Below are 15,416 nucleotides of genomic sequence, written 5' to 3' on the forward strand. Positions count from 1 at the left end.
GTATCTTGTTTGTGTGCCCGCCTAGTACTCCCCGTTTGGTGGGTCACGTCGACCAGGACATTAGGAAAACTACTAAACCCAGATTTGAGATGTGGCAGAACCTTGAAGCTCCCATAGACGTTGTCCCCACTTTTGCTTGTGAGGGAGCGCGTGTTTCTCCTGGTCTCGCGCAGCCTTCAGCCCCAGCTGGCCTGTGGGGAGCTCCCTTCTCAGGTATAGTTACTGGTCTTACTCAGCTCTGGTCAGCAGAAACTGGTTGGGAGGCATTTGCTTTCATGCCCTTTCCCCGATAACCCCTGTCCTTTGTACAATTTTGTAGAACATGAGATTCTGGGGGATCACGTGATCTTTTATCAAAAGAACCTACCAGTCTAAACAGGGCTGCATTGTAGTTCTTTTTATTCTAGGCTGTAAGTGGTGAAAGGACAGGAAAGCTTGTCCTGACGGCTAGGTGGGGCTGTCTCCCAGCAAGGCCTGCGCCTGGAGGCGCGGGCCTGGCCCTTTCTGCCCTCACCGGGGCCCTGTCCTGGTGTCTTCGGGCCACAGACCTCTTGCCCAGTGGGACTTCGTAGGAAGAAGATACACTTTGAGATGCAATTTTACTGTAGCAGGCATGGGCTCTGGGCAGGAGAAGGAATAAATATTTCAACGTTTATAATCACGTTTTAAACTTCATAATACATAAACATTTTTAGGAGTTGTTTTTAGGGAGGGATATTTAGGTTTCCCCTCTCTGCCTTTTCATTTAAAGTGGTAAGCCTAACTCTTTAAATGAATTGTGAGAATTGAGAAATGCATTGATCTTTGATTTACAACTTTGGGGATACTTCATTGAATCTTGAGGGGAAAAGAATTTAGTCATTACTGACTTTTCTTCTTAAATTTATAGCTAAAAAACGGGACATCTATGACAAATACGGCAAAGAAGGATTAAACGGTGGAGGCGGAGGTATGTCCGTGGAGTTTCCTTTGTCTGCGCCCCGCTGCCTCCAGTGCTGAGGCTCTGGCAGTGAGGTCCTGACGGGGTTGGATTCCTCAGCTCTTGGACAGTCGGGTTTAGGGCATACAAACGCAGCCCTGAAAACAGGCTGAATTGGGCAGAAGAAGGAGAGATTGATAGCATTTGAAAAACCTACCAAAAATCTTTTGTTAGAGTAGAAATTTTATGTTGATTTGTAGATAGGAAATAATTTACACTCTTAAACAATAATATATTGCGAGTTTGTACCCCTAGATCAGTACCTGGTATTATGTCAAAATATCATTTAACAAACAGATTCTAGAAAAACTGAAATAACTACCTGGGGTGGTGAGGCCTGAACATGTGTTTCTGATAAAAAGTTCCTGTACTGGTCCGCGGTCCTGCCAGCCCCTCAGTGGGCATTCGGAAGGAATACCGCAAACCGACCACAGACAAGTGTGAGCAGCTGTTCATAGCTAGGTTTACATGAAGTGACGTAACAGAAAATAAAACGGGGGTGCTGCTCGTGCCAGTGACCCACTGTGCTGTGCTGAGACAGTGACGAGGCAGGCGCTGTGGTGGCACCCTGGACGCTGCAGTCCACGCATGCTGGTCGAGTCCAGGCGCATAGCTCTGAGCTTCAGTCAGCGCAGGCACACGCTCGGGACGTCTGAGCCTCACTCGGGCTGGGGAAATGCCTTCTTTGCTCAGGTCAGGGTGTCTCATGTTCTAGAGGCATGATTGTTTGCTAAACACGAGAATTCCTAACTAAGGCTATGCTCTGCTCGTGTAGGTGGAAGTCATTTTGACGGGCCTTTTGAGTTCGGCTTCACATTCCGGAACCCAGATGACGTCTTCAGGGAATTTTTCGGTGGAAGGGACCCGTTTTCATTCGACTTCTTCGGTAAGTTCCTCGTCTGGACTGTCATTTACTCCAGGGTCTCCATGACTCAGCAGTCAAAGTCGTAGTGATGCCTTTTTTGGTATTTGGGGTTAGTTATCAGAGCTCATCAAGTCTATGGATTGCAAGTGCTTCCCTGTTAGGAGGGTTGCGGTGTCATTTCACTTTGAAACTATAGTTGAGCAAAGAGCTGGATCTTGTAAAGTTTTAAAGATATGTTTGCTACACAATGCATAAAACACAGGAATGAAAGAGACAAGTCATAATACGGACATGTCTGTTTCAAGTAAGTTGGTGTCGCAGGAGACAAAGTTGTGTTAAGGTATAAAGATCTTCATAAAGACACTTGTAAAATGGTACAGGATACCATTTTTCTAAAATCTGTATTAAGGTTCTCCAGAGAGAACCGGCGGGGTGTGTATATTTCTCTCTCTGATTCTGAAGAAGTTTAGTCTAAGGAATTGGCTCACTGGATTACGGAGACTGCCTGACACATTCACAGTCTGCAGAGCTGATACCCAGTTCCAGTCCGAAGGCCAGCAGGCTTGAAGAGCCCGTGTCCAGTTAGAAAGCCGGGAGGCAGGAGAATTCACTTTTACTTGGTGAAGGGCCAGCCGGCCGGCCTTTCTGCTGAGTGGATGAGGCCTGGGCATACTGGGAGGCCATTCGGCTCTGTTCAGTCTCTTGATCTAAGTGTTAACTTCATCTGAAAACACTATCAGACACACCCAGAATCATGTTTGACCAAATGTCTGGGCATCCTGTCACCCCTTCAACTTGTCACATAAAATTACCCATCCCAAGTGTGCCTCTTGTCACCTGGGAGTCTGTACTCATCTCCTTAAAGAGTACATAATCTCCATTGAACGATAGTAGCAAGGTCATCATCCTGCCTGACAGCTGTCACTAACCCTTCCCCAGATAGGAGGTGAGCGCCTAGACTCCAGTCTTTTCCTTGATCCCCCACAGGTGAGATGCTGTGATACAAAGCTCTTACGGGACCTTACATAATAAGGGGGGGAGAAATGCAAACAGAGATGTTTGCGTAATACTTACAGATCTGTGCACAGACCACCTTCACCATAGATTCAGGAGGAGATACTCATGGGGATCAGAGTCCTTGGTCTGTGACAGCCACGCGGTCTTAACTGGGTGTGGGACCTACTACCTCCTCTCCTTTGGCCCTCAGCTGGTGGGTGGGGGAAGGACTTGGTGGCACATTGGTTATGTTCACATGTTTTAACTAAAATTTACTTCTGAAATATACATGTAATGTTTATCCTTCAACCTCAGAAATAATACAAAGTGCACTTTGCAGTATAAGAATTTGGAAGACAGAAACGAGGTGAAAGGAGGTGGTGAAAACCTGTTTTGCCTCCAGTCAAAAGCCCACTGTTAACAGTTTTCAGGCAGTATCGTTGTGATGTGTCCTCGTACTTTGTGTTCTGCCTTCTTCTGAAGCTTAAATTCTGTGACCCTGTAAAAACATGCATCTAACATCTTCTCCTTGTATTTACCTCCTCCTGTATTGGAAAATGAGGTTATTTTCAATTTTCACACTCTCTTGGTGTAGTGAGTTATTTCCATGTTTGAGATGAGTTGGTTTTCCTGAAGTAGAATTGCTGGGTTTGAAGGGTTTTTAAAAATTGCATTTAGTTGAAATACAGTTTCTGAAAATTGTATTTTCAGATATAATTATAGAAGATCATGATATGTATTCCCAAGTTGCCTTTAAAAAGGGCAAAAACCAATAATAGCCTTTGATAGGAGGCTCTTACTAAGGATTTTTCTAGTCTCAACAGTGTCAACTTTTTAACACAAAAGCATGATCAAAATCTGTTAGTGTCACTATGGCTATTTTAAGTAGGACCTTTTCATTTTCACAGTTAACTTTTGTGACCTTTAATAGTTGAAATTATACATTAAAATTCAGTGAATTTCTGAATTGTAGAAAGTCATGCTTAGGTCCCATAATATCAACAGAAAAATAAGCAAAATAGATTTTTAAAAAATGATAGAAGAAAACATAATTTGAAAAGCCACTGGCCTTACTTTCATAACATACTTCTAAACTGACCTTTAAAGTAGCTTCTAAAGAAGTTGTTTTTATGATGATGAAAGTGTTAATTTAGCTTAGTGTATGAACATTTTAGAACTACTTGCTTAATTGTGGTGTCACACAGACACTGGTTTAAGTTGCACTCAAAGGACTTGCAAATAACCTTGAAGGATTTAGTTGCTGTAGGAACCTAAAGACACTACAACCAGTCTTTACAGCAGTGATGCAAGGGAGTCACGTACGGGGAGGAAAGGTCTGAAGCTGGTCCTCTGAATCCTTTGTGGTTGGGTGGCTTAGGGGAGAGGGAGAGAATTGTTACCCAGTGGGTGTCACTGTAACGATCCATTGCTGAGCTGCGCCGACTGTGGCGGGCGGTGTGCACGTTGCTGACCCCTGACTGGCACACGGGTGTGCAGGCCTGCTGTGGAGGCCGTGGGAGCAAGGTAAGAGGGGACTTACTAGGTGCGTGGATGTTATTTGAATAGGTTGAAGTCTGGAGACACCCACAAAATGTTACTAGCTTTAGATAAAGTTTATGATTTAAGTCTTTCTCCTTCTGTTCATATTTCTCAATATGATATTGGGACTTGGAAGCCCTGGTTTACAAAGTAGCTTATAAATGCATTAAAAAATTTTAAGGGGTAGCATTTACTGTGGAATGTGGGAACTAAGTTGCGAACTCTGAAATTTGGGGGCTAACTACCTTCTTGCGGACAATAGCCCCCCTCATCCATTACCTTTTTGACTGACACTCCCCGCTGCCCACCCACCAGGGGGCTGCCTCATGATTGCACATTCCTTCCTCCAGCGCTTTGTCCTTTCTAGAACTTGCACAAGCCATCAGGGAGCTCCTGGGTAGTTAAGTGGACCCTTCCTTTTCCAGGCCTGCAATGAGCAGTAGATGAAGCTGACTGACTGGTTTTCATTAGGAATAGCTCTCCTCTGTGTTCCCACCTCCGTTCTCAGCTGCCCTGGCCTGGCTGGCAGCCATTCATCACCCCGGAGGCCAGGGACCAGGCACACTTACCTTTGCCATCCTTTGTGACCTTGCAGAGTTCAGCGAGGTGCTGTGTGCGTATGAACCCAAGTTGCATCCGAATCTCACGTTCTACTCGGTTTCAGTGCTCACCACGTGTTCCCTTGTATTCACTCTGTCGTCATCTTTTCCTGCTCAGGTAGCTTCTTAACTCCCTGCTTCATTCCTGGCCTGTCTGAAAAGTACGCCATGCTGATTCTGCAGTCTGTGTTAGGGGCTGCTTTTCTCCTTCTCCGGCGTTCATTTCTGTCTTAACCATCCGTCAGGATTCCTTCTGTGTTTCTCACAGAATTCCCATTTCCCTGCAAAATATAGCACTGATTAATTTCATACAACCTCAATAAAATTTCTAAAAAGTTTGTATAATTCATATTTTTAGTAAATGCTCATTGATAACCAAAAAAAAAGAAAAAAGCCCTGAATGGTCAGGGCTAATCTTATTTTTATTTTCAGGAGCATTTTGGTATTTCCAGTAGCAGCACTGACTCCCTCCTACTTGTTAGTGATTGTCATGAAACTAGAGCACAGTGTTACTCCTGAAGCTAACATTTATTCACATTGGACGTCCACTGAACCTGCAAAAAGTTCTTTGAGATGTCAGATTTTCAGAAAAGTTAAAAGGAATTCTCAAACATCCATGGCCCAGAATCACCAGCTATTAAATTCTGCCTCCCTTGCTGTAGCATTCTGTTACAAATATGTTATAATCCATTTTTTGTTCATTTCTGAATTAACGTTGGAGAAGGCAGCCTACACTGCATGGAATACCGCTTCCTAAGAACCTAAGTGAGAACCAGCCCAGCTCAGCCTTTCCAAGGGTGGCGCTGGGACCGTATCTCCCAGAACTCGCAGTAAAAGACTGCATTGAAACAGCTTCCTATTCTGATTGGAAGCGTGCACGAACGGTCTGCCAACAGTCTGGGGGTTAGTCCCTAATGAGTCCTGTTTATATTGAATTAAACGAGTGAGTGAGACTCCTGGGTAAATGGACTTCCCAGCGTATCTGTAGATGTGTTGCATTAGGATAACTTCGTGGTAAGTTTTTGTTAATGGGCACTAACCCGTTTTCCCTTACTGCAGCTCTCCCATGAAAAAATAAAGGTGAATAAAGATTTCACATGGGCGACTGGTTAGCTCAGTTGGTTAGAGCATGATGCTTGTAACACCAGAGTTGCTGGATCGATCCCCACATGGGCCACTGTGAGCTGCGCCCTCCACAACTAGATGGAAACAACTACTTGACTGATGGGTCCTAGAAAAACACACTTAAAAAAAAAACGTAAAAAAAAACACAGAAAGAACATTTTACAAAATGCATCTGTTTGTTTTCAGACGACCCATTCGAGGACTTCTTTGGCAACCGGAGGGGCCCCCGTGGGAACAGGAGCCGAGGCACAGGGTCATTCTTCTCCGCCTTCACTGGGTTCCCGTCGTTTGGAGGAGGGTTTCCTTCTTTTGACACAGGTATCAAGTCCTTTGATTTAATCTCGGGGATCAGAACAGGTCGGTGCTGCGGACGGACTCGCTGTGCAGTTGGGCAGCCTGTGTGTGTCCTGGTGCAGCAGCCGTTAGTGTAAAAATCTGTGCTTACCTGCAGTGTTTCAAACCTTCTCAAGGACATTACACTTTAAAAGCCATTTACTCTTACTATTAAACAGTGAAGTTCCTAGTTAAAAGGAGGAATGAGTTTTTCGGTAAATAACTGCAAAGTATGCCACTTAGAAAATTTTACTAAATCCTGTTTATCTAATCTCCTTGGCAGGTAAAACACACGTTGAGGCTGTGTCCTAAGAGAGTGAGCTGATGGCCTCAGAAGGTGGGGCTGTAATACAGCCATGTTCTGTGACCCTGGCCAGGCTGCGCCCGTGGGGGAAGTGGGATCGGTGGTGAACGCCCAGTATACAAGCAGTGGGCTGTGGTCTGTGCAAAGACACTTACCAACTCCTGGGGCGTGCACATGGCACGACAGAGTTGTGTGTTTACCCAAAGAATTAGAATCTCACGTTTGCAGCTTGTTTTTTTCTGATGCCATTTTTATTTTAAATGCTGCATGGTGAGAATTGGCAGTGGTTTGTTCTACAGGCTGCCCTGTGGCATACAGCTCAGTGTTCTTCCCTTCAAATGTGTTCAAAATATCTAGAAAAATCCTTTTGATTGGATTTCAATAGAAACCACAATTTTAGATGTACTTTTCTCCCATAAAGCCTCTCCTTAGATACCACGTCTTAAACGCTAAAGGTAATATGCTAGAGTTTAAGGGAGAGTGAAAGACAGCTGGTTAAAAATACCAAAATAGTACTTCATTTAAGAAGTGTGTGGCTGGCATGAGGTGTGTGTGTGTGGGATGCAGGCCTCTCTCACCCTGAGGAGCCTGTAAAGTGTTATGTGGCTCCAGGCTCACTCTGGACCTATGCTTGTCTGTGTGATGGCTGCAGCTCACTGTCGCCGCTGAGCACTGGCGATAGGGCTGGTCCGCATGGAGACATGTCACAGCTGTGACATACACGCTGGGTTTCAGGGACTGATTCTGCAAGGCAGCGTAGCCGCTGTGAAAGGTTCTCTATTGTATGTGGCACTATCACGGGTATTCTGGACTAAAGTGTGTTGTTCAGATCAGTTTTGCCAGTTCCTTTTTTTAGTGCGGCCATGAGAAAGTTTAAAATGACATTTGCTCCCATTCTGTTTGTTTTGGACACCACTGGCTCTAGACAGTGTTAGGCCTAGCTGGCGGACTTGTGCTTAGGGAGCGTGGGGTATTAGCGCACAAGGAAAGCAGACGCTTGTCAGTTTATGTTCGTGTGACTCGTAGGAATCAGGTTTGGAATGTCGGTGGTGTGACTCCCATGGAGTTGAGAGCGGTGTCTGTGAGTTGGAGAGCCCTACGTTGTCAGATCGTTACTGCAGATTTTTATCCTCTGTGGTCACATTGCGAGGAGGGTCAGCAGGTTGGGCTTACCATCCTGGGGTTGGTTGAAGTCACTGTTCCCGTGAGATACAGAAGCACGGTGCCAGCCCAGTGTCTCCGTGGTGCATGGTGCCAGGTCAATCACCTATAAATAGGCTGACATGCCAGTGAGGTCCAGCGAGCTCAGTGTCAGCGGAGACAGTAGATGACTGAAGTGCAGGCGCCGTCCCTCTGCTCCCTGGGCTCAGGGCCTGGCTTCTGCCCCGTGCCACTGCGGCTCTGCCACAGCTTGCTTGGCGGCTGCGCCAGGCTTGGGCCCGTTTCTGTGCTCAAGGGCCACACGGCTGACAGGAGATGTCTGCCTCGGAGTTGTGCACGAAGTACTGGGCCTGCGAGTCTCTAATCTCCTTGTCCTCTTTTCCCACAGGGTTCAGTTCCTTCGGATCACTGGGTCACGGAGGCCTCACTTCATTCTCTTCCACGGCGTTTGGTGGGAGTGGGATGGGCAACTTCAAATCCATATCAACGTCCACGAAGATCGTTAACGGCAGAAAAATCACCACAAAGAGGTAACAGTGGGCTCTGTATTTCAGGGTGCAGTGAGCCGGTCAGTGTTACTGGAGCCCCCATCCCTGGTGTGAAGTGGACGTGCTGCGCACACCTGACCACACGCGCCTGCCCCTCAGCCTCCGAATTAGGACTTAGCTTTAAATCTTCGCTTAATGTTAACTATTAGAAGTAATTTTATTTAGAGCCTTTTTAAATACACAGCAGTACAATAATGAGTAATAAATTTTGCTGGCACTGTTAGAATGGTAAAGGGAAAACTGGCAACAGTAAAACCCCGAGCATTTTGATTACCAGTATGTGCATGTATTTCGTGTTCATGTATAGTGTACTTGGGATGAAACCTACTGTCAGTATAAATCCATTTAAAGAAAGGCTTATTGTCAACAGGTTGGCTTCAGCTCTGCATTTCAACCTCAAAATCTCTGATTCATGTGTATCTATGGCAGTTATGTCCTTTGAAATATGCATATACATTTACACATATGTTTACTTCGAAAACAAGTTCTGAAATGTGTTTTATTCTCCAGAATTGTCGAGAATGGTCAAGAAAGAGTGGAAGTTGAAGAAGACGGCCAGTTAAAGTCCTTAACGATAAATGGTAAGGAGCAGCTGCTTCGCTTGGATAACAAGTAACTCAACACGCGCGTAACAGAGGTGTTAGCTGTAACGCCCTGTGTGGACTAACAGGAACAGTTTGTGAAGATTTCAGACGAACTCGACTTTCAGTATAACATACCTGATCTAAAGTATTTATACCCAGCTCGGAGCCCTGTTGTCATAGACGTTTGATTTCTTGTGGGACCACATGATAGGACCATTTTTTGTCTTTAAAATTGTTGTAAATCTCTGTATGCACTTTGCTTTGTTCTGAATCGTAACCCAAGGTGGCCGTGACTTCCGTCCACTAACACCAGCTGCTCGGACCTGCTTTCCACTGTGTCTGAGACCCGAGTCAAGTGGTGTCCCCTGCTGTGCAGTTAGCATTGCCAGCCGACTCTTCACCAAAATAATTTCAGTTGTTTCCAATATTTAGTAATGAAAGATATTAATGCATTAATGGTAATACATTTCTGATTTAATATAAATTGAGGATGTTTTCTAGTTGTGCATGAATGCTGGCAACGTAGTAAGTTTTGACAATTGTTTAAATATGTAATGTTAAGCTTAGGTTTAAAAAGTAAAGTTGGTAAACTGGGTCTTTGTCATTTGCTTAAAAAAAAAAAAAAAGAAAAAGAAAATAAATGCGAATGTGTTTGGTGCATTCTTCCCTGAGTGGGACCTGTAGCCTTCTTGTGTCCGTGTGATTCTGTGCCTGGGCCTCCCTGTCATTTCCTGAATGTATGTGCATCTGAACTTGACCGTGTGTGTTTTCCTCAGTGTATGGAGAGTGTGTGAAGATTGTCTGTTTATGTGAAATAATGATTAGAGGCTCATTGGAGATTTTAACATGGAAACCTACTTTTCTCCAGGGAAGGCAGAAACAACTAGAAAAACAAGAGTTTTTTGCTCTTCACAGTACGTTCTCATTTTCCAGCTTCTGTTTGATCCCAGCTCATTTAAGGACTGCATAGTAACATCATGGAGCAATCCAGATGTGGGCAAAAATAAAGGTGTTTCTTTTGTTTTTCAATCTAAAATCTGTCACCGTCACCTCGGAAAACCAGAATTTCCACCCAGAGGAATATTAAACAGGACGTTGACTGTATTTAAATTCCCCCCCTCAGTTTTGTTTTGGAAATAAAGAGCATGAGAGCTGTTGGAAGAAGGGGAGTCAGCAGGACAGCCCCCTGACAGTTAGTGTGGGCCTCATTGGAAACGTATGGAAAAGCATGGCACCCCCGTCTTTAAAGAATATAAATGTTTTACTGCTGAAAACAAATAACAGGTATTTTTAAAAAAATCTCACAGGAGCTATAAAAGTCTCACAAGATTTAAGTATTCAAAGACAGTTCAAGTAAGGAAAACAGATGCCTAAACATGCTGTCTTAGCACTCAGTGCCTTTGGATAGGGGGTGTCCGTCGTACGTTGGAAAACTGGTGTGAAATCTAGTTTCGCAGATGACCATTTTAGTACCAGAATGCCGCCTTTCCTTTATGCTGTAGGACCAATGGTTTGTTACATGAGAAACTCAAATAAATACCTGAAACTTCTTAGTCTTGCATTTTCATTAGTGGGTGGGGTGAACTGTTTGGGAGAGAGGCCTGCGGTCCCCCAGGGGTACCAGGTAAATGAGAAGTCTGGTCCATCCTGTAATTGTTCATTTCCCAGAAGCCTTTCACTGTAATGATAACCGTGGCTTTAAATTGATGGATGTACTTGGGTGGTCCAGACAGTGTTCAGTGCAACTCCAGCTGTGAACAGTTCACTCAAATGGGTGTTGCAGGTAAAAGATGTTGGACACCTAAGGAATCTTTGGTGGAGTTTTCTGGAGGGGACCATCCCATTTGACAAAATGGCCTTTGTTCTTCATGTGTGTTGATAGTAGTGTTAATTCTGTTAAGTTTTTAATAGAGAACTTATTTTTTGCTGTCAGAACTTATTCTTTGGATTTTGAAAGCCAAGTTCGTTCCTGGAGCATCGTGTCTAGCGTGCCGTGGGAGCAGCTCGGAACAGTTAGGCTGCTGCTTCTGGAGTTGGTGGCATCACTCATCGAAGGAATGAGTTGGGAAAAGAGCATTTAATCTACATGACAGGTTCTGGTCATTTGTTCGTCCCTGTACTGTCTGTGCTTTGAAGACCTTTCTGTAGTCTTGAATGCCTTTGAATACAGGAAACTTGAGCAGTCGTCCCAACCGGTGGGCGTGCAGTCCTGTGGGGCTGGGTGCCACCCCTCGGCCCCCTGCCATCTGTCATCACGTGTGTGCTCACGTTTGTCTGCTGTCAGTAAAGATGGGAGATGTTTTCATCCCCCAGGGCAGAGTCCTGAGGGTACGTGTGGTACCTCCTGCTGTGCTTTTCTGTGCTCTGTTTGGAAAGGTCCAAGGAGGGACAGATGGTACAGCAGCTCCTCCCGGCAGTCACACGTGCAGACCTCCCAGTGACTAGTACTAACCTGCGGCCCTGGGAGTGTTGTCACTGAGAGAAATGGAGGCGGCGGCAGACAGCCTCGCCTGTCCCCTGCTGCTTGCTCCCTGCTCCTGTGTCTGTTGATTTTATGGAATGACTTAGAGGGCCTTGACTGAGCTTTCGAGCTGGTGAGTTACATGCTTCATGGAGAACTCGTGTCCTCCTGTCCAGCCTTCCAAAAACAGAACGACCTGGTGTGGAGCTGGCCCCGGTAGGACTGCAGTGCTCGCTAGGGCAGGTCTATTCCTGCTGCTTCGGGCTCGGGCACGTGCAGCCTCCACAGTGCTGGCCGTGTAAACCAGGCCCAGGTGGCGTTGTCTTCTGCCATGCCCGGGACGTGGGATTGTTCCCTTGGAGCACGTGCTCTCCCAGTCTCCAAGTGTCTGCTTTGAGGGCTCGCGGCGTCTTTGTGACATCTGCTTGCACCACCAAACGGCAAATGTTTATGTTGCGTCTGTCTCATCGGCACTGCAGGTGGCTCCACTTGGTCTTTTCTAGGCCATTCTCCCGCCCCGTCTGCTGCTCCTCCCTCCCCGGCTGTGTCCCGATGTGAAAGGAGAGGGAACACCAGGAGCTGACATAGCAGCTGATGCCTTGGCACTTGGCTCCTGCTGCTGCTGCCTGTAGAAAAGAAGCCCAGCGGCGGCGCTGGCCTCTGGCTGGAGCTTTACCCAGAGCTTGGGGTGTGTGAGGAGGGCCGGCCCGGGCCCTGGGCTGACGGTCAGCGTGCCTGTTCACTTGCGAAGCCTTCCACGCTTGCCTGTCTCCCAGGGTACACTCGGTCTGCCCGTATAGCCTCTGGTCTTAGCACGTCGTCTAGTTCCCGAGAGCTTTAGTGTTTCTCAATTATGGCTGGTTTGTGTACGTTTTCTCTCTGTCATCAGTTTGGTGAGCCCTCTTACAACTGAACGAGTCCCTCCTGCTGAGAGCCGGGGGCTTCGGTCAGTGTGTGCTCAGGCTGTCCCCGTCCATTGGTTCTAGCAAGAGGACGTAGTCGGGCGCCGACCTGCTTTGCTCAGTCCCCCAGGAAGCAGTAGCTGGCAGGTCTCCGGACAGACCTCTGCCAGCCAGTGTCCAGCTTTCATCTTTCCCTCCTACTCCCTTCCCTTGTCACAGGCGCTGCTGCAGAATATTGCTTGCAGCCTTTTCACAAAGGTGAGTTTTTAAAATTACTTTCAAGTTTGATTTATACAACATTCTTCATTTTTGTTGATTTCTAAATCAGCTGTATTTTTTTATTTCCATATTCATTCAAGACACTACCTGTAAAAAATCTGTTGTTTGGAAACGGAGGGTTCAGGAACAAGTGGGCTTTTACCTCGTCGCGTCTGTGAGCTTTTATTCTGCTGGGTCTTTTCTGTCTTGGTTAAGTCCACTGTCTATTCACTGTATTAAAAAGTTTAAAATATTAACCCATCTAGAATGTTTGATGCATACAGTAACTTGTTCTCCTATATGGATAGTTATTTTGTCCTTTCCCCACTGTGAAATTTGACTTCATAATTTGCTTGTTTTGGATTTTTTTTTTTTTTTGGAGGCAGCTTATCAGGGTTCTCCCATAGTGAATTTGTTAAGGATTGATTTTTAAAGAAAGGGAAAGAAGACTTTGGCCCTTAACACATCAGCGAAAGATCTGTTTTAATCTTCCCTTAGAGATGTGAACATGCAGAAGGTGTGGGTTAGCTGTGCCGGAAATGTGATCTAAAGTACGAAGCTTTATGAGCAGCATTTTTGGGGGTCGTGTTTGTACTTGAAAGTAGCCACTTCCGTGGAGTGTGTATACAGCAGTGAAGTACATAGCTTTACCGTACGGTCATGGTTTTCTTTGCCTTTAAAAATTAATGTGTTATCTAGTTGTGCTTTAAACTTGAAAGAGGATTTCCTGGGAACGTGAGGTGAGTAGTCGTCACTGCTGCAGCTGTGGACAAGGTGACATGTTTGAAGGAGGGCCGTTGTCCTCACGGTGTCACTGTGATGGTAGCGCACCAGTTCCTTGGCACAGGTCTGGCTTAGCCTAAAGGGTTTAAAATACGTATTTTTAACAGATGGCAGCATTTCAGAGAATGAAAAGAAATGAGAGACTCACTTGTGGAATTTTTATGTGGATTCAGCTGTGTCTTTAGAAAAACACATCTTCTGTCTGTGTGACCCTACAAAAGTTAGCATGTCCATTCTGTTTTATGTGCCTTTTCAGGATGTACTTCTGTCGTTATGATGGCGACCCTCTGTGTCCTGACGAAGTCGTGCTGAGCTCAGACCCGGTCCGTTCCTGCTGCGCGGGGCTGGGCTGGGCGCGGAAGCAGGCAGCTCGCCGGCCGGGCTTGGGGCCCTTTGCCTGTTTGGGGCACTCGGTCGGATTCACCCTGTTGCCAGCAGCTGTACTCGAGCGTGGGGCTCCGGGCTCTGTGGCCTCTGGAGATGCATCCTCAGGCCCCGCAGTGTGGGCGTTACTACTGCGTGGGCTCGGGCGGGCGGCTGCTCCTGTGTCCTTCCTTCATCCTCACCCGCGTGCCCCCGGACCTGCGCCCCGCACCGCAGAGCCTGGGCACCTTCTGACTTGGTTTCCCCTTCGTGCCCTTCACTGTGCTCTTTCGCCTCCGCCAGTAGTTTTGAGAACCAGTCCTGACATCCCTTAGGTTGCTGTCATTGGAGACAGTTGTGGCAGCGCTGGCCCTGCCGTCCCCACCTCGGCACTGTGCTGTGTGTCTACCTGGTAGGTAGTCGCTCTGTCCCCGCTGGATGGTGACACTTTAGAACTTGTGCCCACATCATCCATCTCCTGTCCACTCCATCTGAGCCACGGCGTGGTCTGCCACGCTTTCCCCATGTCCTGTCTGCGTCTCCTCTCTGTGTCAGCAGCCGCACACTTGCTTTTCCGTACCACTGTGGCCCTGGCCGTGGGTCCTGCAGACGGTGTGTGTGCAGAGCCGGAGCTCCATGGCACCGACCTCAGCGTGTACCGTGGTGTTGGCATGTGTCCACTGGGCTCCATGAGGGCGAACGCGTCGCACGTGGGGTGTGGGGCCTGGCACGTCTGGCCCTCCATCTGAACGCATCTTCTAATGGGCCAGTGATGTGTTTCTGGGTGTTTGGGTAATCTCAGGTCATGGTTTGAGTAAGTATGCGGTTAACCCCCCCAAAAGAAAACCGTCCACAACCAAGGCCTCTTGGATTGTACATATTTGGGAAAAGTGACTTTCTTTCTGCGGAAGTTTGCTTTCATTGCATGTTATCAGCCAGAGCCCCGGGCTGCATTTGGATTCCATTTGAGGAAAGAGCTGAGTCGTTTGATGAGGGCCACACCCCAGCTGCTGGAAGGGACATTCCTGTCATAGCTTCTACTGATCTCAGTGTGCTCTGGCTCCCGAAAGGCACATCGCGTGTTTGTTTTTAAATTTGATTTAACTTGGAACTACAGGGCAGGGTGTTTTCTGGTAAATTTAGTCCTCCAAATGGGGGATGTGTGACTTGAAACCAAAGTAAACTTGAGCTAACTTGGGTTTTATTAGTTCGTTTACGCACAGGAGAAAGCTAGCAGAAATTACAGTAAAACAGTACATTCTGTGTGGGCTGTAGGACTAGACGTGACTTTTCTCGAGTATTGCCCTATGTAGTGCAAATTGCTAAACTCAGAACTGTTCAGTTTTAATTGATGGTAAGTTTCTGTAGCCGTGGGATGGGTTAGTAAGCCATGGAACGATATGGGAGGTTTAGAAAGGCTCAGAAAGAAGTCAGAAATGTGGCTGGCCTTCAGAAAGTACTGTGCTGGGGGTGAGACAGCAGTGGCCGTGACCACTGGTTTCAGTCCATGGAGTTTTATGTTCTCTCCGGAGGTGCCGTGTACGAATATTTGTGAGACCCTGGCTGGTATCTTTGTGAGGTCATCGTCCGTGCATTGACGGGTTGGGGTGGGCTGT

At 46.6% G+C, this 15,416-nt stretch overlaps 1 protein-coding gene across 2 annotated transcripts in view; it reads left to right on the plus strand.

The window, feature by feature from the left end:
• DNAJB6 (DnaJ heat shock protein family (Hsp40) member B6) overlaps positions 1-15,416 on the plus strand; it is a 51,484-nt gene that overhangs the window by 22,612 nt on the left and 13,456 nt on the right. For both annotated transcript variants that reach the window (XM_081038327.1, XM_081038326.1), the window contains exons 4-8: positions 890-949; positions 1,755-1,865; positions 6,290-6,421; positions 8,290-8,431; positions 8,960-9,030. In XM_081038327.1, the coding sequence (XP_080894453.1) occupies positions 890-949; positions 1,755-1,865; positions 6,290-6,421; positions 8,290-8,431; positions 8,960-9,030 (516 nt within the window). The remainder of the gene's footprint in view (positions 1-889; positions 950-1,754; positions 1,866-6,289; positions 6,422-8,289; positions 8,432-8,959; positions 9,031-15,416) is intronic.

This window comes from Rhinolophus hipposideros, assembly GCF_964194185.1.
Source record: "Rhinolophus hipposideros genome assembly, chromosome: 25".
NCBI classification, from domain to species: domain Eukaryota; kingdom Metazoa; phylum Chordata; class Mammalia; order Chiroptera; family Rhinolophidae; genus Rhinolophus; species Rhinolophus hipposideros.